General features: G+C 37.0%; 1 protein-coding gene across 8 annotated transcripts in view; it reads right to left on the bottom strand.

Moving 5' to 3' along the window:
• Nucleotides 1–21256, bottom strand: part of LOC113230166 — a 52616-nt gene extending 31360 nt beyond the window's left edge. For 3 of the 8 annotated variants that reach the window (XR_003310461.1, XM_026463963.1, XM_026463966.1), the window contains exons 1-13: nt 21214–21256; nt 19272–19350; nt 18403–18580; nt 17932–18119; nt 16034–16123; nt 15578–15694; nt 14685–14768; nt 12485–12604; nt 9581–9685; nt 7994–8103; nt 7180–7919; nt 5014–5235; nt 2915–3094 (exon numbers count right to left, since the gene is read on the bottom strand). Coding sequence is in view for 7 of the 8 variants with exons in the window: in XM_026463963.1 (XP_026319748.1) it covers nt 2915–3094; nt 5014–5235; nt 7180–7919; nt 7994–8103; nt 9581–9685; nt 12485–12604; nt 14685–14768; nt 15578–15694; nt 16034–16123; nt 17932–18119; nt 18403–18580; nt 19272–19310 (2173 nt within the window). In the remaining variant the exon portion in view is untranslated. The remainder of the gene's footprint in view (nt 1–2914; nt 3095–5013; nt 5236–7179; nt 7920–7993; nt 8104–9580; nt 9686–12484; nt 12605–14684; nt 14769–15577; nt 15695–16033; nt 16124–17931; nt 18120–18402; nt 18581–19271; nt 19351–21213) is intronic. The other 5 variants (XM_026463965.1, XM_026463964.1, XM_026463969.1 and 2 more) reach the window with 5 other exon arrangements.
• Between the last annotated feature and the right edge of the window lie 5272 nt (nt 21257–26528).

The following is a 26528-nucleotide window of genomic DNA, read 5'->3' as shown; positions in this document are numbered from 1 at the left end:
ACTAAAAACAAAAATGGGCCTAGAATTGAACCTTGAGGGACACCCATGCTAATTACAGACCCTGACGATCTCGTACCGTTAACATCGACCCTCTGTTTCGGTTTTGGTCGAGCGGTTGATTTCCAATTGCAAGGCCCACGCGTCATATCAACACGGCAGCATATCAAGCTACAGATTGACGGATCATGTGCCGTTGTACTAGAGGCGATATTAGTACAAAAGTGTATAGTTTGATGTGCAATTGAATGCACAACTATGATTTTAACTTATGTAACATTTGTGAATGTTTGATAGCAGTACAATGACGACTGTGGTTTAGTGGCTGGTACAACGGTACTACTTACTGCGTTCCGATTTTGAAAGGGGCGCTGGTAGAATTACAGGCACATGGGCATTGTCAAATTATATCTCAGGGTGAGATGGTGAATTTTGCGATAAGATTTTTGCGATTTCAAGCTCTGAATAAAACGGCAACTGTTATGGAAAGACGCGTCTCTTGGTGTTACAAAATAAAAAAAAATCTACATTGTCTCGGGTATGGGTGTTGGTGGTACCGTCGTTATTTCCGAATTCCATAACACAAATGCTTTAGTTACGTACTTAAGGTTACCTGTCAGAAGTCCGAGATGACGTTTACCAGAAATAACGTTTGGTCGCATTTTCATAACCTAACTTAACCTAACCGAACTTAATTCTGTCTTTGCGATAAACGTCCAATATATCCTGAAAGAACAACGGTTTCGTTATAATTCGGTTTTCGGGGTAATGAACATTCGAACAAACGTTATATGGGAAAAAATAAATTCGAGTTTGTGATAGGTTACCTTTACTTAGGGGTCAGAGCAAGTATGTGATGTTATCTAATATTTAAAAAATTGCATATACTAATCTTATTTCAAACAGGGAAAGATAACATTGTGATGAAACCTTCACGTCGAAGACAGTTCACAACCTTTGGAAAAAGTTGGACGATGATGAATATTTAAATGTGGCGTATTTTGTTCTTCAACAACTTTTTAAGTTATACCATGAACCAATTACTCTAGAGGACTGTTATTCGCTATACAAGACAGCGTAGAGAGGTATTTAGTACATCTAGTCATCTAGCAGTAATGTCAGCATTACTGTGTTCCGGTTTTGAAGAGGGTGCTAGTGAAATTACAGGCACATGGGATTTGTCAACTCACGTCTCAAGGTGGCGGGCGCAGTGGCAGTGCCCCTCAGATCTTTGCAATTTAAAGAGACAGATGTCGCAACGAGTAACAAATAGTTATTTTTGTAACTAATTTATTTTACATTGATAAGCTTCAATTTATCAAACCTAGTCTTATTTCTAGTGATAACAAACGAATCAACTAGATGGCGCTTCTTGCGCAGGTTTTAATGGATAGTGCTCGTTATTCTTTTATTTTGCTTAGGATAAGCGCCATCTACCCATATTAGGAAGTTTTTGTTTATAAATTACTTTGTAATTATTGACACGCAAATTGTACGAAGTTCACAGAATAAGTTTAGCTCATGATCAATATTTGAATCACGTATAAATTACAAATTTTAATTTTTCTGGTGTATATTATTAATTCCTTCCAATCTTAGCTCTCCTGGGGGTCGATTCAGAACCTTACGATAACGATTCGATTTGATATCGTATGATTTCTTTTCATTTTTATTCACAACGCCCGAATCGAACGTCAAACCGTCGAAATCGAAACCGAAATGACGTCACACCCGTACGGTTACTTGAACTTCTCGACCGGCAAAGGCTACAAACGTTATTCAGAACACAGTTATCGAATGGAACTTGCCGAACGTCCTATGGTTTACAAAGCAAGAATGGAAATCTCTTATTATTTTAAAAGAAATATGGATTTTGTTCTATTGATTTATTTTAATGGAAGACTAACGCATGTTTATAATAGTTATTTTTGATACAAGTGCGGAAAGTTAGTCATTATTCACGAGTCTCGAGGCAAGACTCGAGACAAGTGAAAATGACAAATCCGCATGTGTATCAAACAACGTTTTTTAATACGTTTGCGAAAAACCTACATTGAAAGTAAAATAAAACAGTATTTAAAAAAAACCTCATTTTATTCCTTTGTCAATAACAAAATCAAATAGTAAAAAAGTTAATGAAAAAGGCGGGAATGTAAACGATGAAAAAAATTAGTACTTTTTTTGGCCGACTTTTTTCAATATGGCAACTGTTGCCAGTATTCAGCCACATTAAAATTACTATTTATATTACTTTATTTTCTACATAATCGCTACTAAGGAGCATTTACTTCATAGGTGTAAAAATGCGGTCTCTCAATAGATATAGTATAGTAATGACGAATGACTTACGTCACAAAGCACATAAATATGAAATAAATATACAATCTCTTTAGTTCTATGTTTAAGACTTAAAACAACAGTGAATTAAAAAAAAACTGGAAAAGTAAAAAGCACTAGTGCGAGAAATCCAACTTTCCGCACGATTTGTAGTGCGAAAAATACCACGTTTTGAGCAACTGTATTAAAAAAGGATTTTCATTTTTCTTATAATCTATTTCACCGACTCACTCCGTAAACGCTGTTGGGTAACGATATCGTATTCGAATCGAATGTTCTGAATAGCTCTGAAAGCGTCTTCGATTCGAAAACTAAGTACTAAGTTAAAATATCGAAGAGTTCAGAATCCGGTTTCTAACATTTTACTTTTACGTTGGCACAAAGTAGTCTAGATCCATTTAGTATACAAAAAATGATACAGGGAAAAAATTGCTTTCTTATATTTCACATTAAAGAGGAATTAAATTATATCCACTGCCAAAGATAAGACGGAATTTTGACCTTTTTCAGAGTTACGATTAGTATGGAGATTAGCAGCCCTTAGAGTTGGTCTGTGGTTATATCAAAGTCAACAACTCACGCCCCGCTTCAGACGGCAAATCGGTTAAGTGTGAGATCTCCTTGTCGGTGTTATCGGGCGATGTGGCCTGCGACCGACGCTCTGTCTCTACGGTGTACGTGTCCTCGACGTGACTGCCCTGGTCCGAACTACGCCTTCTGCTGTCGCCTTGTTCGCCTTCACCGGCAGCTGGTTCAGCAACTGAATAAATCGAACCTCAATGCATAAATCGACGAAATACAGAAAGTATTTATTTATGAAAAATTATAAAAAAAGGTACGAAATTAAAATAATATTTTAATGTTAGAGTCTTAGAATAATAACGCATGGAATGATAGTTTGAAATCAAACGAACTGTCACAAGTGAGGCAAAAATCAAATTCATGTACGAGTAGGCTAGTTTTAGTAGTAGGTTAATTTTCGGTTTTAGTGAAATTTATATAAAAATACAAGTTGAAACGCGTTACTTCCTTGTGGAATGTGATGTTAGTATCTATTTTATGTTTGTCTGACGTATTTTTACACTCATTTACCGCACATTTCGTCATTTTTAGCTAAAATTCTTGATCTGTTCGCGGTGCAAGTTGACCTTGAGCACTGAAGGCCCGCCCGCTCATGTAGGCCCTTTGGGAGCGCTTCAATTTGCCTCACTTAGCGTGTGCGGACTAGGTTTCTATGCGTTATTATTCTAAGGTTGGAGTAAAAAATTACATAAAAATGAGTTCCGTTTAACTTGACATAGTATTAAAAATCCCTAACGATTTTCTGGAAATTGCAGGTCAAAAATAATTTGTTTTTAATTCAGACTTTCTAGATTTTGAGAGCTCTTTACAAAAAGCCAACTAATAGCCTGGTAAAATTTTCCATTTATTTTAGTACTGTAACTGAGGCGTAGCTTGGGTTGCGTAGCGAGAGGTACTTTTATGAATTTAAACTGGAATAATCTTCAAAATATACTTTATTGCACCTTTTTTACATGCTTTCGGCGTTGAGTTATATTTCGTTGTCAAGATGCTCTATTCTTTTCTTATTTCATTTTTCAAAACATTCTAATTACAAAACTATTCATTCAGCCAGAGATTCTACTCAGAGTAGAGCCTAGACTACAGTACCACTAAAGGATCAACTCCTTTTTCAGTTCAGTGGCGAGTACCATAGACAATAGAATTTTGGTTCAGAACTACTAGAAAATAGTGGTTTAAATATAAGCGGTTCTTGTTCCCTTATGTTCTATCAGTTTGGTTTTTTGTATTGTAGCGTTTGCTTGGGTTCCGTTTGTGTTTGTACTCATACATTGTTTACAAAACACATTAAATATTGGTTGTGTTATTTTATTTAGTCGTAGGAAAAGTAAGTGTTAAAATCTCGTACCTATTACTTAGGTAAACACGGTACGCGACTTTAAGATCAAATAAAATGCTGTCATAATTTGCAACTGTCAAATGGCACCTTGGAGTGAAAACTGCTCGAATGCATTTTTACATAGTTTGTCTTTGCTAATTTTTGTTGTAGCAAAATTTATAAACCACTTGCAAATATATTATGATAGCATCCGGAAGAGGTACAATTTAACTCGATAAATGTTAACTAGTTTGTAGTTATTGTATTTACTGTGTTTTACTGTACATTTCTGAAGAATTACATAGGAATCATATACGATTTGTTACTTATTATTTTTTATATATCGTTGTCGTATTATACAACATCATAATGTCCACTATTTTTTAAAATCTCCTTTGTCAGATTAAATGTGCGAAAAAAAATACAGAGACATCAGTTGGTCAATTTCAATTTTCATATACAATTTTTTGGAACTCTGTAAAATTTTAAAAAGTGACAAGACATCATCCTATTTTTATTTGGTTGACGTGGAAGTCCGCAATATATTTATTACGACACGACGATTTCCGGGTTCGATTCCCGGAAGGATCAATTTCGGGAAATGAATTTATCTAAATTGGTAAATTCCGTTGCTCCGGTACCCACAGGGAACTCCCTAGTTCGAGTCCGGATAGTCGGTGCGTTCATCTAGCACATTAAATGAAATTAATACTAGCTACAAACACTGAGGGGCTGATGTCGTTGATGAAATAGAATTGACTATATTGGCGGGAGCGTACCGGACGACGCGTCCGGTTGCGCGGCCGCGCAGCCGCAGCGGCGCACCTTGACGGCGTCGGTGTCCACGGTGCGGAACCTGAGCGTGCCCGAGCACGAGCGGAACACGGCCAGCTCGCGCCGCGGCGCCGTCGCGCACGCGCACGCGCACACGCGCGCTCCGACTAAGACAAGCCCAAGGTCACGGACGCGCTTGTCCGTAGCCGTAGCAGTGCCGCTCGGACCTTTAAAGCGCTAAGATCTAAGGGGCACTGCCACTGCGCCCGTCACCATGAGACACAAGTGGACAAGTCCCATGTGCCTGTAATTTCACCAGCACCAAGACAGAAATAGGTAAGGTGGCTGCGCTTCCCTGGACGAACTCTTTCACTAGGAGCTCTACTGCTATTAAAACTCTTCTACAATGGACATTTCCGAACCTCGACTACTTGTCGATATCCTATCGGAGAATTTGGAGAGCATGCGTTCCATCTCCATCTCCGTTTAGACATATAGTAAGTGTCACAAGAGGTGAGATTGTGACAGAGCGTGCATCTATTTACCATTACCATTGACCAAAAACTCGAGAGGATTGCCATCGAGTATCTAACCAGAAATAGAGACGAAATTTAGTTTTTTTAAAAACTATTCTGCCATATCATTACTGTGACAACTGCGCTCCGGTTGGCCAGCCCGAATTCGAAACAATTGATGGGTGTCGTCAATGGATAATAATGGACGAAAATTGCAATATTACATATTTAATATTTAATTACCGATGAAGTATGATTTCGTTTGTTTTGTAATTAGATGTTTTGCTGTTTTTCCCCACGCTACCGAATGGAACAGCCCCCCATAGTTAGAGATTATTATCTTTATTATAATAAATATAGACTATTTTTGGAATATAGGTACGGAGATGTACACACAGGTGAGTTGTTGGCGCTGTACTATTTCAGCTTTCTAATTTGTAATTTCAGTGCAAACGAGAGTTGATATTTATAAGTGATGTATCACTCATGAGTTACCAGGAACGAATGGCCCTTATTTCGGTCTAAAAAGGTCAAAATTCCGTCTTTGTACAATGGCGCTGATCGATAGCCCGAAAGTAGTTTATATTACGTAAACGGGCGTGGATATCAATTAATTCCTCTTTAATATGAAATATAAGAAGTAATTTTGTTTTTCTTATAATATTATTCAAATATTGGTCACGAGCTGAAATTATCATCTGAACTTAAAATATATGTGCCAATAGATGGAATTGTATTAAAAAGTAATTCCTAACCAGTGTTGGGCAAAATTTAATTGTTCTGGCAATTAAAGATTGGCAATTGATTAATTGTCAATTGCGAAACAGCAATTAACGATTGATCAATTGTTAATCGCAAATATCTACAATTAACAATTAATCAATTTTCAATCTTTTTTGTACGATGTTTTTGATTAACAATTAACAATTAAAACTGACAATTATGATAAATTTATAGGGCATATGGGGGTGAGTTAGGGCGTTGGTTGTGGGGGCCTGTTGGGGGCCTGCTGGGGGCAGGTTAGGGGGCCGGCTGGGGGCAGGGGAGGGCGCGGGTGGGGGGCCCGTTTGGGGGCCCGGTTGGGGGTCCCGGTTGGGGGCCCCGGTTGGGAACCCGGAGCCCCAACCGGGTTCCATAAACATCTGTGCTATAAGCGCCATCTAGTTGATTTGTTCATCATTAAAAAAAATTAGGGTAGCTTTGATAAATTGCAGCTTGTCAATGTAAAACAAATTAGTTATAAAAGTAGCTATTTGGTACTCGTCGCGACATCTGGGATACCAATAGGTACTAAATATCCGACTACGCTGTCCTGTATCGCGATTAGCAACCCTCTCGATTTATTGGTCCATGCCATTAACAAGAGAACAAAACACAACTGAGACATTTTAAAATCGCTTGTGTCGTGCTTGCTCTAGTAGGAACGATAAGGATTTGAGTTTCCGTCAAGTCACCGCCGCGGAATCTCATGATTAAGGACTGCGAATTGGTTCGAAACATGTCGAATCAAAATACGACTTAAATACGTGAGTTATCCGTTATTTTAGTTAATTTCTGAGTCTCAGGGTGGTTTTCTATTTAAAACGGTAAGGATCTTTTCACAACAAAGTAACAGTGATAATTTTATAGATGAACTGTATTTCTATTCGAACTCACCGTGAGGATCCATTGTATATTTGTTGACCATGGTGGGTTCCGGTGTTGGCGGTGAAGTTGGCTTTGTTTCCTTCCGAATTAACGGGTCAGTGATGAACGGCGAGCTGGTGGCTTGCGGCTCTGAAAGAGGCAAATGATATTCCATACGATCGTCTTTCGAACCATGCGTCGGTACAGGAGATTCAGAAATTAAGGACATCCTATGTTGTTCCGCCTCCCTTTTGCTATCAGATGCGTCAAGATTGTCGTTTTCGTTTCCTTCTGTGCTTGCGCCAGTATCGTATTGCTTTGATTTGCCTTCGTTTTTACCCGTGTCCAGATCTTTATATTTCATGTCTTTGCCCGACGACGGCAACATTATGGACTCCATGTGTTCGGAGCTGTTTCTATTGTTGTTGTATACTTGTTTATCTCTGGTATGGGTCATTTCCTTCCTTGTTTTAGTTAAGGAACTCGTCAAGTCATTGGAATTTCCTTTGCGTTCTGATTTGTAGGCCTTTGTTTCCCAAGGCTTTGTGACCGGAAGAGGTCCTGGAATCTGCTGTCTATAATCTTCTGTCGGAAGTACGGTTGTTTCTGTATTTTCATCATTTGCAATTGCTTCTTTTCCCGGGCAATATTTTTTACACAGACAAGTTATTTTACCGTAGTTCGCTTTCTCTTTTCTTTCTTTTCCTTTCATCTTCTTTCGTTGGTCTTGGTCTGTTATTGTATCCAATTTGTCGCTGAAATTAAAATCACTACATTTCTTACTGTTCGATTCGTGAGTAACCTAAATGTGATGGAGTTTCTTGCCGGTAAAAACATCACTTACATTGCAGAAGTGGGGACATCAGGAGGTTGTGTGTGTAGTGTAGTGAAGCTGGCGTCGTAGTCATTCCAACGTCGGTTCGCGTCATCTAAGATTCGGCGGTCAATTTCATCCTGTTGAGAAATAAAAAACGCGAGTTACATATGTAAGGAGAATAAAGCTATAGCTATATCAAAAATAAAAAGTAGCACAAATAAGATTTTTTTAACTGCCTCTGTTTCACGGTTACCTTGCTGGACTGCTTGTTGGACTACCATACAGAGGCCCCGGGTTTGATTATCGGGACGGGATAAATATTTGTAAGGCCTATATTTATTTCTCTCGCGGGTTTAGTTGTATTTGTAGTTGTCTACCTAGTGCGAGTCCATGGCACCCGCGATACAGAGTTTTCCTAGTGCGGGGCTACGAATGTATGTAAAAAAAAGAAGCGCTGAAGATTTAGGTTCCAATCCATATTCGAAAGGCGAGAATCTATTTCAGTTTATACTCAATTTTTATTTCCTTTCTCTCTCTAATCTATGTTAAACATTTCAATACGACAAAGCACGCGGTAATGTTAGTAGTAAACACGTGGGTCTGCTAGATGTCGCCACTAATACATATATAAAAAAGACAACAGACAAACGACGATTAGCGAAGATTGTTAATGACTGTTCACTTTTGAAAGCGTAGTGACCGTGCTCTTACGTCAGATACGAGACGAACGATATGATTTCATGGGAAATTACTTTATTGTATATAAATAATTTAGCATACGTTGCCTATGCAATCAATACGTAGACTCAAGAAGTTTAGTGTATTCTGAATTTAAAATGGATACTATTAATATAAAAGGAACATTTTGGTAAATTAGTGATTTTTTTCCCCCGTACACATAATTTGGAATCTGTGACAATGATAATATTTTTGTTTTTAAACCATTTATTATGTTTTTAAATTGTCGCGGAACGTTGTCCTTTTTACATGAGTGAAAGAGATAGTTGCTAACTAGGCAATATTTTACTACGGCAAGGGAATTCGGCATCTTGCCTCGTCGGACAAAACAGTCAGTCTCATTTGTTCATAATTAACTTTGTATATTTATATCAAAACGTTATGCCTCGAATTCATTTTCTTCTCTGTTCGTGTGTGTCACTTAATAGTCAGCGGAGGAGGGCGGAGCATCGAAGAGAAAACACATTAGATACGATGGCTATGGACCAAATACTTTTCCATTCCTTGTAATTTATTCTACAATATATCGAGTTAAAACTATCAAAAACGGTCAATGTCTTGTGTACATCCTGTTGTTCTGACTTTCTGTTAATTTTTTTTATGATACCAAGAAATTAACGCCTGATAGATAGTTAACGACACGCCTGTCCATAACCGTTGCAGTGCCACTCAGTGCTTTAAATCACAAAGATAAAAAGGGCACTACTACTGCGCCCGTCACCCTGAGACATAAGTTGATAAGTTCCATGTGTTTGCAATTTCACCAGCACCCCTTACCCTTAAAATTGGCTGCAGAAATAAGTAAGACGACAGCACTTCCCTGGATGAACCCTTTCACAAGGACCTCTACTGCTACTAAACTAAAATGATGTTTACTTTAGACTTGAACTTTTCTTTCTTGTCGCAGAACGGTCCAATGCTGGGGCGGTGTCCGGTGAACCGATGTGGTTCCACATCTGCCTCACCTTCTGATAATGCAACCTAACGAAAACACAAAAAATTATTCTACACACTAAAGTTTATCTAGTCCATCGAAAGGTAAACATGTAGCAGTAGAGCTCGTAGCTACAGAGTTCATCATAGGAAGCAATGCCATCACATCAATTTCTGCTGCCAAGTCGTAATGTGAGCAGTTTGACCATTACTGCTTTCTGGTTTCAAAGGATAAGGGTGCTGGTGAAACTGCAGACACATGGGACTTGTTAAAGTTTTGAGTAGCACAGAAACTTTTTTAATAAAAAAAAAAGTGCGCATTATACTTCCATCTCAACTGATGGAAAGTGACAATGAGGTTGACGATGAAGCATGCAGAACCAAATAATACCTATTCGCTCTCGTCTTGAAAAGGCCCAAGTTAGAGCGTTCAGGGAATAAGTCTGCAGGCAGGGAATTAAACCCATAGCCATTTGCTATATAAATGTGGATGCGTAACGCTTCGTGCGAATTTCCGCTCGTGTCTCTATCAACTTTTCCCTTGCGACCTTACTCAACATTTAAATAAATAATTTAGCACAGGTTGTCGATGAAATCAATACGAAGACTCAAGGAGTGTACAATAGAGTCACGAGTTATGCTTATTTTAGTGAATTAAAAACTTTAAAATGCTCCCCTGTAAACTTGGCAATTTCGACATACGATACTTTATGTAGCAGGGGTCTAATTACACTTTTTGAGTTAGTACACTATTGTTATAACAGTGCGATTTGTTTTAGGACTATTGCAAATTATTCAATTATTTCCCCCGTACACAAAAAAATTAACACTTTTCTAAATTCTATTATTATCTTATTAATTGGTTTTATTATGGACAAGACGACTGCTAATCTCCATACTACCAGATCGTAGCTCTGAAAAAGGTCAATAACCCGTCCTATATGTAGAAGGCGCAAAAAAAATCCTCTTGATTATGAAAATATAAGTAGTCATTATTTTATCATTGTAATATTATTCTAATATTAAGAGGGAGCATGCCAAAAAAGTTTTGACGTTGGCTCCGCCCAAATTTGTGAAACAAATATATGTTCGCGTGACATGCGACAGGAGATGTTGAATTTTGCGCATTAAAAGTACCAAATTCGTTTTAGCGGAATAAATCTAAAACTAAAGGGATTAAAAAAAATCCGTAGTGACAGTTGTCGAGCATGCATAAATATAATTAATTATCAAATTTTTGTCCTAATAACCTGTAGCATTTCGAGGATAAATCGAAAAAATGTGAAAATTAGAGGTCATTTCGTGATTTTTATCTATCGAGGAAACTTTATTGTTTTATGTTTCTGATTAATGTCTATGCTTGAATATATCGTGTAGTTACTCATACAATATTTTATTTTTAACTTTAAAGTGGATATACCCCTCTAAAATCAAATCGAAGATTAGGAATTTTTCCTCTGCTCCCTCTAAAGCCATGAGTCAATATTATTTTCTGAACTTTGACAAATATTGGCATCAATACAATAGCACTGTGTCTTGCGATCGATTCGATTTCGATAGGTAATTTATAAACGTTAATTTATTATTGTTGTTGTTGCTAGTATGGGTAGATGGCGTTAATCCTAAACAAAATAAAAGAATAGTCGGCAATATGCATAAATATTTTTTGTAGTAGCAGTAGAGGTCCTTGTGAAAGAGTTCGTCCAGGGAAGTACTGTCACCTTACCTATTTCTGCCGCCAAGCAGTAATTTCAGCATTACTGTGTTCCGATTTTGAAGGGTAAGGGTGTAATTACAGGCACATGTGACTTGTCATCTTACGTCTCAGGTTAACGGGCGCAGTGGTAGTGCCCCTCAGGTCTATGCAATTTAAAGCTGTGAGTGACATCAGGCGCACGACTTGGTCGTCCCGTCACTTAATGTTATAAAAAAAGCAATAAGCGCCATCTAGTTGTTTTATTTATTACCATTAGAAATTATCTAGTTTTCATAAAATGCAGCTTTTCCAGACTGGACAATAAAAAACATGTATTAGGATTAGAATGTTCGTGTATTGTAGAAATAGGTGTATTAAATTTACATTCGTGGAAAATCACTGGATTTAAACGTTCTCAGCGACGTGCACTGTTCGTGAGTAGTGGTTGCGGACAAGCGTACAGCGCCGCCGCGCCGCCCGCGCATCTAAAGTCCCCTCGCCTTGTCGGTTCCTTCCATCGTTTACACGTCTCGTCAATGTAAAATAAATTTGTTTCACAAATAGCCATTTGGTATTTACTCGCTTTACTTACATTGATTTATCAATATGTACTTGTTAGCCGACTATGGTGTCTTACATCGCAATTAGCAGTCCCCTTGACTTATCGGTCAATGGTTTTACTAATTTAAAAGGTACGGAACATGGTCCTTTTTTCATAGGAGTGAATGAGAGACATTTTACTAAGGAAGGGAACAGGCATTTGCCTCGTCGAAAACAGTCAGGCGTTTCATTTGTGCAAAATATATTCATTTAGGTTTCAAATTCAATGGCCTCGAGTTCTTAAAGCGAACCAATAACAAAGTAGATCAAAATACATCTCTAGTCAGCTGCTGGGAGCTGTAAAGGTACGAACTGAGTAAAGAAAAGCTTTCATAGATTTCTCACAGATGGCGCTACGTCACCAAAGTCGTTAAAAACCAAAAACAAAGATCTGCAACAAGGACGTAGATAAATTCGTAAGATCCACTATTCCGTGGCTTAGTTGGCACAGCGTCTGCCACGGTTTGCTGGAAGACGTTGGTTCGAATCCAGCCGGATCGAAGGGATTTTTCTGAGTGTTAATAATTAGAAGAAAATAGTTATAAGTTTACCTTAGATTCTTCTTGTATGTCCGCCTTTTCTGTTTTGTCATTGAAAGATGCGTGAATGCTGGTGCGGTGTGGGCGGCTTCGATTTGATTCCACATCTGCCTCATTCGAAGGTGATCCAGCCTAATAAATGAAATGAATTCATGAATATCAGAATGTATTGCGCATAAAACTTTAGCCTGGCAATATTGAACAGTAATGTAAGTGTTTTGAAATAAGTTAATATACAAAACGCGACCTTGCTTTCCTACTTATGTAGTCATTTCTTTCAAGGAAACTTAGGATAGAAAATTAGGAGATGCAAAGAGCAGTATTATTGTAATATGTTTTTTAAACATTGACCTACCAACAAATGGACGACGGGTCTAATACAAAAACCACCAAGGAAATGTCCGAAGTTAACCTACACAAACATAGTCTACCGCCTTCATTTGAAAGAGCACAAGTAACATTTTGTTCAAAAAGAATTTTGTGTACAGTCGTGATCAGTAAAAAAATTACGATTTGTCACTATTTTTATTTTTTCCTAGGTGGATAAGGTATTAAGTTACCGCAATAGAAAAGTAGATATTTTTAACATCATTTCTTTAAACATTATTTTCTCGGTTTTGACTTTTTGTCTCAAGTGTCCTTTCAACTAACGGCGACTGTAATGAGGTATAAAGAAATATAAAAAACTAAAACATTTTTGAAACTTTAATGAAACAAAAACTTTGTACACAGCTTCTGTGTACTTGGATGACAAAAATCCATAGTAATGGTCCAGTTAGCTCTTTCTTATTGTACATATATCTATTATTAGCAGAAAACCCTTTACAACTCTTTTGTATTTAAGCCTGGCACACACTCAGTCCGCGTTTTATTCTTTGCTGTCGAACTCACGATCATTAAGCTTGGTGCATTACTTTATCGATCTCATCATTAATCGGAATATCTTTTCATAGAGTTTCGTAATTTGTTTAAAAAAATATATACAGGCTGTATATTTGAAAGTGAGACATATTCATACATGTCATAGTAAATCATGTTACAACTTAACATAGACTAAAATAAAATTAGGATATGGGATAGAACAAAAAATAAATCAACAAATGTGTTTTAAAGTGTAGATAGGAATAAACCGATTCCCTTTACGCTTGATTTCGAGTGCAATGGGAATGCTACCAAGCGAGCGCCGAGTGAGACAGCAACAATAACAATGATTTCACATTTACGTTTTAGGTTATGTTAATTGTTTTTTACTTGAACTATCATCGAAATGTTTTAGTAAGTAGTTATCATTTAATAAGAATTGAGGTTTTTGGCGTAGTTAAAAATGTGAAATCAAATTAATTACAATGATTGATTTTTTAGTTATTTGCAGTTTATTTACACTTACGTGGTACGGAGCAAGTGTTCAAAATGTCCACCGTTTTCCACAATGCATAGTCTAGCACGGCATAGTAAATTTTGTTTTAAATTGTACAACACAAACACATTTTGTCTCACAGTATAAAATGCTGAGATAATCCTCTCACGCAACGCTTCGACACTGTTCACCTCCTCCGCGTAAACTCCGATTTGGGAACATTTCAATAGCTTGCCTCACACTATCACCACTTATTGCGTAAAGTCGCACCATCTCAGTCAATTCCACGTTAGAATAAATACCCATTTTGCGGCGATCGGGTGAGCGGAAGGACAAATAATTTACGTGTCTTAGTTAGATCAAGGTCGCGCGTGGACTGAGCAATTTCGCGTATGCGCCCGCGTCCTCACCATCGACCTGTGCTTTGCTTTTCGCCGCTGCGTCGGAGCAATAATAGTGATGTGCATAGATTTCGATAACTAATGTTGTGCTCAAGTAGTAGTCGATAAAAAAACTTAAAAAATATTTTTTGTAAAGTTTAAGTTCATTAGTTTATTATTTCTTTGGGTTGAGAATCAGGAATATAACGCACTCTATAAGTATGTCCCATTTTCAAATATACAGCCTGTATATTAAATATTTCTCGCTAATACTATGATATTTGAAATAAACATTGCAAATGATAAATGTGAACAAAGGTCTATTTAGTAACGTTCTAAAGAACCTTACTCATTCTTCTCAGGGGAATCTGCTTTACGAATGATTAGTCGAGTTTAATGTATTTTGCTTGTTTATGAGATGAAGATATTCTCGATTTTATTTTTTTATTTAGTAAGACTATAAAATAAGACTTACAGCTTGCGCCTTAAGGTTGTCCAACTGCGATTGTAGGTTGGATATTCGCTGAAGCAAATCTTCGTTAGTTTTGACTAGCGCCTCCTGCAAATAATAATCATCATCAGCAGGAAGACGTCTATTGCTGAACATAGGCCTCCTCCAAAGATTTTTTTTATTCTAATGTAAGTGCGCATTTGACCTCCATCTCACCTGATGGAAAATGACGATGAGGTCGGCGATGGAGCATGCACACCTAGATAAATGTTGCCTATTCACTCTCGCCTTGAAAATGTCCAAGTTATAACGTTCAGGGAACAAGTCTGCAGGCAGGGAATTCCACTCCATAGCCGTTCGCCATATAAATGTGGAAGCGTAACGCTTCGTGCGAATCTTTGGAGTATCCACAACATAGGGGTGGAAGCCAAGCCTATGCCTAGTCCCCCGAAGATGGAAATGGATGGGGATGGATGGAGATTGGCAGACTAGCCGGTCGGATGCGACGTGAAACATAATTAGATTTCCAAAATATAAACAAATGAGAAATCCAAGGAAAAAAATATATTTTAAGTGGTAGTTTCCTATTGACGATAATAAGCGTTTAGAATTTTTTTCAAGCTGTAATCAGATAAAACTTAAAACAATGTACATTTTTCAATATATATTTTTAATCAATTATGTTTAATACAATAATTATAACAAAAGATTAATAAATGTTTAAGGTTGTATATAATTTTATAATGTTAAAAAAACAGAACACGTAGCTCCGTACACGTAGTACACGTAGTAGTATGCTCCTTTAAAATGGTAAATGGTTTTTTTATCAACCTGTATGATACTAAGGTGTGTTTATGAATAAACATATCCTATTATTACTATTATGCTATAAATAAACAAATTAGTATATTTAATACCTTATCATCAACTTCGGAGAGTCTACTTTTATTTGGGTCCGTGAAACCCGAATCTTCTGATTTCCCTCCGTAGTATTGCACCGATGTTGACGTTACCGTTAGCCTGTCGCCGCCCTCCTGAAATAGTATGTTATACAAGTATCTGTTACGGAATCACCCAGTCAGAAACTTCATTATGCCAATGCTGTAAGAGCGAAAAAACTCGTTGAGGGTTTCGCTTCCGCTCAGATTGTCTTTTTCACTCTTATTTTGCACAAAGAAGCGCTGGCAGTACTGAAAAAGTAATTGTTAGTATCGAGTTCTTAGGTTTTCGCGATTGTTACATAGGAAATGAAACTATTGTTCCGGATTTAAATCGCGTATATTTGTTTTTTCAAACAAACCGACGTTTTGGGCCCTTTACAGGTCCCATGGTCAACCGTGACCTTTATTTGTGAACTTTATTGACTTTTTTACCTTAGTGGGTGTATCGTTCCAGTCCACTGGAGAGTTCATGGAATCACGATGATCTCTGGAAGCCCTGTCATCCCTCGAACTTTCCGCCATCTACGAAGCAAATATCAAATCAAACATCATCATCATTTATAGAGGTATTCAATAAAACCTCAAATATGCAACACATTGCAATTTTAAAGTTAGAGTTTTGCTTCAGTCTCTATGTTTTGTTTAGTTCTCCACGGGCCCTAAAAAGACCCTCAGCTGTCTCTGTGTCCGTGACTACCGCGTCGTGACGCCAAATGCGAGTACCTTAATACTTTAAGCGAAGTGTCCTCTTTCTGGAGGGAGATCTAAAAATATCGGTAAAACCGTATGCGTGTTTCATTATTTTTTGTTAACCTATAAGTTCAAAGGACTGTATCAACATACAAACGCACATTTCATTTCTGACCAAAGGTTTGAACGATATTCAAGGTAACGCTATTATTATGTTCAAGCATACAAAATTAATATTTGGTATTCAAAAATAATAGAAGATCCTCTTATTTTTTAACCGACTTCAAAAAAAAGGAGGAGGTTCTCAATTCGTCTGTATGTTTTTTTTGTATGTATATTGCACGATAACTCCGCCGTTTGTGAACCAATTTTGATGATTCTTTTTTGTTGGAAAGAAGGTACCTCAGATGTGGTCCCACTGAAGAAAATATTCCACCTCTAAGGGTGGCAACTAGGGGATGAGTGACTTTTGACGTCGGTTTTTTTAACCGGAGGTTAGGTTATTTAAATTAGCCTTTTCTTTTAATAATATATAGATGTCATTTGTAACTAATATCTTTTGATATTGATCTCTTAATAAATCTTGGTTGCTTGGTTGCGCTGTCTATTCGGTTAGGTTAGGTTAGTATACGAAAAAATAGCACGAAGCGAGTGTGCTGCGGCAGCGGCTGGCGAGTGCTAGAAGCCAATTTGCTTGCGTTCCCGAACATGTTTTAAGGTCAAAGTATATTATAATTAATATAGCATGAGTACACAAATATAATCGACATTTACTTAGTTTTAAAAATATGTATCTAAATTTTATTTTCAATGTTCAGTTGTCTTACTTTTGAGGCCCAACATAAAACTATCAAAGTAGTTTTTTTATAGCATCAAGTGACGGGACGAACCAGTCGTGCGCCTAATGGTTAGCTACACGCCTGTCCATAACAGTTACAGTGCCACTCAGAGCTTTAAATTGCAAAGATCTGAGGGGCACTGCCACTGTGCACGTCACCTTGAGACATAAGTTGACAAGTACCATGTGCCTGTAATTTCAACTGCACCCTTCAAAACCGGAACACAGTAATGCGGACATTACTGCTTGCCAGAAATAGGTACAGTGGCAGTACTACCTTGGATAAACTCTTTCATTAATTTTCAGAAATCATTTTTTGCGCAGCTCAGAACATTATTATGAAAATATCGATTGATTTAATTTATTTTGTCACAGAGAAAAAGGATCAATCATTAAAAAAGATGACCGTTTAGATATTTTCCTATGCTGCTTTTGCAAATTTAGGACCATTCGACCCCTCCGACGTAAAGTATCGTATGTCGCAATTGCCAAGTTTACAGGGAAGCGTTTTAAAGTTCTGAATTCATTGAAACGAACATAACACGTGACTTTAGCATTTCTCAGTTTTATTCGGCAAAGCTCATTACTCACATAAAAGCCTAGATATCGGTTAGATGATCTATGGTGATCACGCTTTCAGTGAATTCAGAACTTTAAAGCGCTCCCCTGTAAACTTCGACATACGATACTTTACGTAGGAGGGGTCGATTTAAATACATGCCACTAATAATCGAGTAAAAATTCGTTCAGAGAAGGGATAATTTTTGCTTTCGGGGTGATGATAACCATATTGGTAACATACCGAATAATCATTGAGTCTTTCGTGTCTCTTGTCTTCTTGAGCCAGATCCAGGGTCTTTACTTCATTAATACGATGCAACCTCTCTTCGAAGGCGCGCGTCACCTGCCCCGCGATCTCGGAAGCTTTTATCTGCGCCTGCAGCTCCGCCACGCGGCTTTGTTCCAGTTTTAATTCAGTGTCTATATCACCTACAAACAGTCGTATTATAGGAATAATTGCATATTTTATAACTTACAAGTATAGGAACTGAAACTATTTTATAAGCAAGTTTAGTAAATGAAAGAAGCTTATTAGTTCCTCAAGGAATTTTGGTCAATTCTACATGAACATTAGTAAATCCAAAGATCGACGAAGAAGACGTCTCTTAGCAAACCGTGACAGACGCTATGGTAACTAAGCCACGGAACGAACCAGCGGACCTCACGAATTTTTCTATGTGCTTGTTGACGGATCTTTGTACTTCGTTCTCACCGCATTGTTGTTGCATATCCCGTAGTTTAGTTTTCAATTCCTTCACCTCTCCGTCGTGACGCTGTGAGGTATGATCCCTGTCTCCACGAATACGTAAGTTTTCCTCACGCAAATTTGATACTTCTTGCTCGAGACGGGAAATCCGGCTTGAGTATTCGTCGTGAGTATTAGTTAGCTCCTGCCGACGACATTAATTATGATAACCGCTAAGTGAATTCAAGATGGCGAATCGATTATTGGAATAGTTTGATCAAATACAAAATTGTAGCAGCGCAGCGTGGAAATCTATTAAAAATATTTTGACATTTATCATTGACTTACAATTATATGGACGTCGGATCCGCGCTAAAAAGTGTCCGAACTTATAGTGCGTTAAAATCGTATACAGAGCGTCATTCACGCTTTAGTCTTCGTTTGTTCAACTGACAGCGAAGCAAGCAAAATTAGACAGTACTGCGATGACATTACAATTTAAATTCAACGTTTTAGCTTTTTCATATTCCTTTACATGTCACTACGTTTAAATAGGTTGACTTGGGACATTTTTTTCGTGGTTTTTGTATTAGACCCGTCGTCCATTTATTTGTAAGTCAATGCAGAAATTCGTCTCAAAACAATTTTGTATATAAAGATAAGGTTCAATTTCTAATAAATATACTGATATTTTTGATAGATTTTAAAGCTAATTTTGACGCTGGCTGCACCAAAAACTCGCAATCAACTAGTTGGGAGCTCATGTCAAAGTTTGATTAGAAAGTTTGATCCATAAGAATCTCACGAACACTATTGTCGATTTTGAAATTGAACATATGATTTTGAGTATTTGAAAGTAAAATAAGCAAATGTTAATAAACAAAGGGTATACTAACAGCTTGCAAATAAGATATTTTCTGTTTTAACTCCTGCATCAGAGTTCTGCATCTGTTCTCATCGCATAGCTCAGGCGAACTGCAAATTTAACATTTCTTACAACACGAAAAAGGAAAAGAAATTAAAATTTACTTAAAACGTTATCTATCATAAGCTGAACTATTTGCTACAACCAAAACAGGACCCCGATTCAGAACTCTTTCGATTGGATATCGTTCTCGAATCGAAGGGCGCTTTCCGAGCTACTCAGAACATTCCGAGTCAAACGTTCGATTCGGATTCGGATACGATACGGTTATCCAACAGCGTTTGCGGTGTTACTCGTTGAAATAGGTTCATTCAGATAGGATTGAACGTGTACAAAAACGTTTCCTCTATCACCTAACGTATAATTTTAAATGTAAGCAGTTATTTTCATATGAGTCACGTCTCTCTTATTTTAATATTTCCTCATTGCAAAAACGCCGAAAATCGCTTGACCTGATCTTTTTATTTAAGATTATTCATGGTGTCATCGACGCTCCTGATATACTCGAGTGCTTGTATCTATCTGTACCTCGTCCCGGAAGTCGCCTAATCAATCGTAAAACTTTCGCACTCCCTATTTGCAGAACCAACCTTGGTCAACACAGTCCAGTGTATCGCATGTGTTCTTATTATAATGCTATCAGATATGATTTTGACATATTCTCTTGTTCTGTGGTCTCAGCTAGAAACTCAATAAGAAAATGTGTTATATAGTGACTGCGCGATGAATTTTAGTTGTCTGTTTCCTATTTCATAAATAGTAGATATGTAAATCTTAATTTACTATAATTTTGTTTAAACACTTTGTTTTAAATACGAAACGCTTTGTTCACATCTAGAAGGACACACTCTTCTCGCCTTATAATGTTAACCAATCTGTAGTATTTGATTTAAGACTTGTATCCAGTTTTGTGAACCGAATAAAAAAAAAAAGAAAAATTGATGGTCAAAAATATAGGAATGCAATATTTTTGCATTAAAATAAAATTAAACAAAATCCAGACTTTATTGAAAATGATAAGAGATTTCCATATTACATTCTTACTTTGTAAACAATATGACGTTCGGTAACTTTCATTCGACAACTGTTTCCTGAAAAACGTTTGTAGCCTTTGCCGGTCGAGAAGTTCGAGTAAACGTAAGGGTGTGACATCATTTCGGTTCGGTTTTGAATACGACAGTTTAACGTTCGATTCGGGTGTTGTGAATAGAAATGAAATCGGTCGACAACTGAGTTATCGTAAGATTCTGAACCGACTCACTGCACCCAAGTAACGCGCGGCGACGCGCGACTCCATATTTACATAACACAAATTTGTACCTTAATAATGGGACAATAGAGATGAATATGCTATAGGCGAAAACATGACGCGTCGCGACGCTTCGACTGTGCGCCTGTGTGACTTGAGCCTTAAGAGAAGGCGATAGTTCTCTTTGTTTCCTTCTTTCAATAGTGGCGCCCAACGTGTGTACGTATTGTACAAGAACATTTTCGAGTTCTTAGGTTTTCGCGATTGTTACACATAGGAAATGAAACTATTTTTCCCGATTTAAATCGCGTATATTTGTTTTTTCAAACAAAACGTTTCGGGCCCTTTACGGGTCCCATGGTCACGGTTGACTGAGGTGGTACAGTCTTCAACCAGTTATGTCTAATATTGATGCAAACCACCCTATTTTTTCACTATAGTTACAATAGTTATTAATTAAATACCTTATTTTTAATTTTACAAAGAAAACATTCCAATTTACGCTACATTAAGTTATACAAATTATTTTATCGAATGAATTTTTATTAAGTTCAATTTATTATTAATTAATAATAGAAATTATAATAAACTAAACGGTTTGTTTGAAAAAACAAATATACGCGATTTAAATCCTGAAAAATAGTTTCATTTCCTATGTTATTACCTTTTGTTAGATCCAATAAAATCAGGTTTAGTGGTTTGCTTTGATTTGTCTTCTTTTTTTACTTTGTCAGGTACTCGGCTGAAATGGGTAACATAAATTAATAATTTATGTAATTTGGGTAATTTTTAGGTAATTTGATATATTATCAAATATACGTGTATGATAATTGATAATTGAGATTGTCAAGTATTTTTTTATGACTTATCAAATAGCAACACTATTTGTAAATAGTGTTGCTGTAGTTAATCTCAATGCATTTGACATTAAAGGAAACAAAACGGTTATTTTTACCGATGATTTAGCTCGCCTACCGATTGCCAACCGAGAGGAAGAGTTGCCTATGCCTAATTTTCATAATACGTGAAACTTTTTTTAAGCACTCCACCTTCTACCACATGTCTTCACGACCGACAATATACGGTTAACTATAACTCGTACAGATTACAATTTTCTATTCTTATATATCAAAATATCATCACTGGGTATCACAAATTTTTGTTAGTAATTAGTAAAAAGAACTGTTATTACAACTGATTCAATTAAATAAATCAAAAGGCGTATGTGGGACAATCCGGATTCCTCAAGTTGTGACGATGTTGACTTTTTTTATTCGCACGGCAGTACGATGCGAACGACGTTACCCTATACCGTAACTAGAATTCAAATAGCGCGACCTGCGCAGGCGACCGTAGTACACGCACACATGAACAGGTTCACCCTACGGTATCACTTAAAAGAATTGATTTTCGATCTTGCGCCGCCCGGTCGTCTGCGCTGGTATACAAAACTGCACAGGTCCGTTCCAACACACGTTCCGGTCTGCCTGCACAGGTCGACCTCTCCGGTATATACTATACCGTAGCGTGTACAGCCGGCATAATGGTATTTGTTACCAAATTTGTCTTATTTCTTACTGAGTGAATGATAATGAATGAATGATATTGTAACATTACCTTTTGTTTTTATGTGTTTGCTCTTGAGTGTCCATATCATTTTCCGCTTCAAGACTTGTGAGATCATGCTCCCTGAAAAACAAGAGCAAACATTGTCAAATTAATAGAGAACGTTTATTTCTCTAGCTATCAAAAGATATTCAGTAGATATATTTATAATTGTTGATGTGCCCCGATCGTTGTTAACCGTATCTAGACCAGCGCCAGTGGCGTAATCTACGTGGTATATATTTTTCTGGTGTTTGAAGAAACTAGAAAACTTTGTTTAAATTAACCTAATTAATTTTCAGATTGTTACATCTTAACTTGAAAGTTAGCCGACATGTAAACGACGTTGTCGACTCCGCGGTCAAGTCGTTTTCATGGTGTCGCCATCTGTATGCACCCGGGTTAGATACCCGGCCCATACAGACGGCCCGGATATACATTGTAGAAAATTATCTCTTTTATATTATTATTGTCTCGGGTCTGGGTATATGTGGTACCGTCGTTGTTTCCAATTTGCATAACACAAGTGCTTTAGTAACTTACTTTGGGATCAGAGCAATGTTATGTAATATTGACTAATATTTATTTATTATATTTATTCATTAACTGTTAAGAATGTAATTACCCAATCAACGGAATGTTATGTAAATTTGAATTCTTTCTTCTTCCTGCTCAAAGTTTTTTCTGAAATTAAGAAAAATAATTCGACCTGACTGAAGTCAGAGAACTTGGCCCTTCTTGGAGACATGCCCATAAGAACTCTAACATTACAAAAAATCCCGATCCCGGAATGCTCCCACAACGCTCCCTCTAACGTCTGTGTAGCCAGAGCAGTTCTTGGCCACCCTGGACCCATGGGGGAGGCTGTACAAAGTTGTGCGCAACAAAATGTACGGCGCATCCCCCATGGAGTCACTGGAGCTGGATCTCCTCAACCGAGTGGTGTAGGGCCTCTGCCCGGATCTCATCTCCTCCTCGGAAATCACCGAGGGGGAGATGGAATGGGCGCTGGGACGGCTGCGAGGGCGGAAGAAGGCCCCAAAGATATAGAAAAATAAGGTAGATATGTAATGACGCTATGTAAGATCGGGTACCGATGTCGCCACTTTTTAGCTTGTGTACAATTCAAACTTTACGCTCTATTATCTACTGCCATAACTTAAAGATTTTGGTTGGGTAGGGCATAAAACGTGAAAAAGACGTAACACAATTTTAAAATTTAACAAAATTTAACTTACAGTCACTTAAATAAGAGTTATATTAAAAATTTCAGTATTTTTTCTATCCTGGTTCAGCCATTCACCAGTGGCGTTTTAGTAAAAATGCTACTAGTATATCGTCGGTTAAAAGGTAAAACTCACTAATAGCCTAATTGGCCAAAGGGAGATAATTAAGATTTTGTATTTTTTCATTATGAAAAATCACTAAAGGACTGGTATGTATTAAAACATGAAGGACACCACAGACTTACTGAATTTTTCTTGTCATAGATGTTCTTCCCAATAAAGCAAAATTGAAAAAATCTAGTTTTTGAACAAAATGTCACTTAATGAGTTTTACCTTTTAACCGACGATATAATAGCTAACTAACAAAAGTTAGTTTCTGCACTTAGTAGTTAACAAAAGTTGGTTTCTACACTGACCCGGCCGCGGAACGACCCCGGGACCTCGGAAATGACGACACCATGAAAACCGGTGCAAACCACTCAACCACAAAGGCATGACATATAGTAATGACATAATATTTGATCCACCGAATTCAGGTACCACCGAAATCAGGATCATTTAACAATTTTTGTATAAAAAAAGAAAAAAAAGACAATAAAACATTCAATAATCTACATAAACATTTACTAACATGATTAACTATTAAATCAAGCTTTAAAAACTAAAATTTATATAAAAAAACGACCAGAACAATGCAAACAAATTGCATTTTATGATTATTAATTAAAATCAGTTTTCAATGTCTTCTTCAGAGAATGACATTAGCAATGTGTCCCTTAAGCGAATCTGCCTTATGAACGAGTCGTAGTGTTCAATGTGACAATTCAAATATGATTTCCTTGCCTATGAATTAAAAACATACATAATTATTTGAATTTACAAATTACAATTTGTAGTGTCCTTCTCTTTTCAGTTTTAATTTTAAATATTTATAAAATGAACAAAACTCACAATGTTTTATTATCTTCTGCTAATTTCTCAGTTTCTTTACTCAGTGTACGTTTCGACGACAAACATTCTCTGAAACACAGTTTTATCATGGACCAAGAATAATAATCGCGAAACAAGACAGTAGTCGGGTATTTAGTACATATTCGTACGCCAGATGTCGCGACGTGAACCAAATGGCTATTTTTGTAACTAAGCTGTTATACATTGACAAGCTGTGCAATTTATCAAAGCTACCCTAATTATTTTCTAGTGATAACAAACAAATCAACTAGATGGAGCTTATTGCAGAGATTTTTATGGATTGTACAGAAATAGAGAAGAGTTAAAGGCCATCCATCCTTGGCAACTCATCAGATAAATGGGCCCTATATCACTTTTAAATATCAACTCTCGTTTGCGCTGAAATCACAAATTAGAAAACTGAAATAGTGCAGCACCAACAACTGACCTGTGTGTACGTATTCGTATATTCCAAAAAATATTGTATTTATTGTAATAAAGATAATGTATCTAACAATGAGGGGCTGTTACATTCGGTGGTGTGGGAAAAATAGCAAAACATCTAATTACAAAACAAACGGAATCACATTTCATCGGTAATTAAATATTAAATATGTAATTTTGCAATTTTCTTCTATTATAGCGAAGCTCAAGTTAAACTGGACGATTTGAACTGAAAAATTGACGATCGAATTCGGGCTTGCCAATCGGAGCGAAGTTTGATGTGGCAGAATAGTTTTCAAATAAATTAAATGACATTTCGTCTCTGTCCCTATATATATACTCGATGGTACCGGATATTCCTTTATGTTGTTTAGGATTAACGCCATCTACCCATATTAGCAAGCGGTAATTTATAAATTGTTTATAACACACAATGCCATCTATTGATGCATATTTGTCAGAAAATAATTCGATCTCATGGTCAATATTTGAATAATATTACAAGGAAAAAAAAAACTGAGCGAAACTTTCACATTAAAGAGGAATCAATTTATATCCACTACCATTTACGTAATATAAACTACTTTCAAGCTATCGATCAGCGCCATCTGGACATAAGAAAGAATTTTGACCTTTTTCAGAGCTACGATCTGTAATATGGAGATAGAAATGGTTCTAGTAGCAGTAGAGCAGCTTGTGATAGAGTTCGTCCAGGAAATTACTGCCACCTTACCTATTTCTGCCGCCAAGCAGTAACGTCAGCATTACTGTGTTCCGGTTTTGAACGGTAAGGGTGCTGGTGAAATTACAGGTACATGGGACTTGCCAACTTAAGTCTTTCAATGACGAGTGCAGTGGCAGTGCCCCTCAGATCTTTGCGATTTAAAGCTCTCAGTGGCACTGCAATTGTTATGGACTGGCGTGTAGTTTACCTTCAGGCGCACGACTTGTTCGTCCCGTTACTAGATGTTATAAAAAAAGCGAGATTAGCAGTCGTCTAAGAGTTATTTGGTCTGTGGTTTCATAGAATTTTAGAAGATATACAAATGAGTGTAAATACGATGTGTGACACACCAGTTAACAGAGAGCATCAGTGTTTTACCAGAACAGTGGTTATTGTAAGCCACTGAGACAAGTAAATTGTGGGAGGATACGGGGTAAGATAAATATTGTTATACGAAACTTGTTAAGCTTTTCATATGAAAATTATAGTCTAACATGTTAGCTCAAATTCTAAGTTCAGTACTTAAGATTTATTTGTCCTGAGCCCATATCATGTACTCGATGCTACTTTTACTTTGTTTGCCATATATTAACTTGTTAAGTAAGTAAATTCCACCATTTAATTTTAAGAGCACTCCTACAGCGGGATCCCAGTTTCGGATAAATACAGCGTAACGAACATCGTATTTTACATATTTTTTATCGATACCTTAAAGAAGACGGAATTCCCATTCCGGAAATTTCGAAATTCCTTAAATGAACTCTGGCATTATAGGTCTATTTTTAAGAGGAATATAAATAAGTAAATAATTACTAGTTCTTGTATGACTGTTTGTTGCCACAAGTAAATAAAAAAAAAAAAATTCTGATCTCGCGTCACCGAACTCCTATAACCAAACTACCATTACTGAACTCCCATTAACGTATCCCATTACCGTATACCATTATGAACTCCCATTACCGAACTCCTATAGCCAAACTACCATTACCGTATCCCATTATGAACTCCCATTACCGAACTCCTATAAC

Source organism: Hyposmocoma kahamanoa, unplaced genomic scaffold, assembly GCF_003589595.1.
Source record: "Hyposmocoma kahamanoa isolate Upper Pololo Valley unplaced genomic scaffold, ASM358959v1 63, whole genome shotgun sequence".
Taxonomy (NCBI): Eukaryota; Metazoa; Arthropoda; class Insecta; order Lepidoptera; family Cosmopterigidae; genus Hyposmocoma; species Hyposmocoma kahamanoa.
The sequence above is the reverse complement of the archived record's forward strand: the minus strand, read 5'-3'. Positions and strand labels throughout refer to the sequence as shown.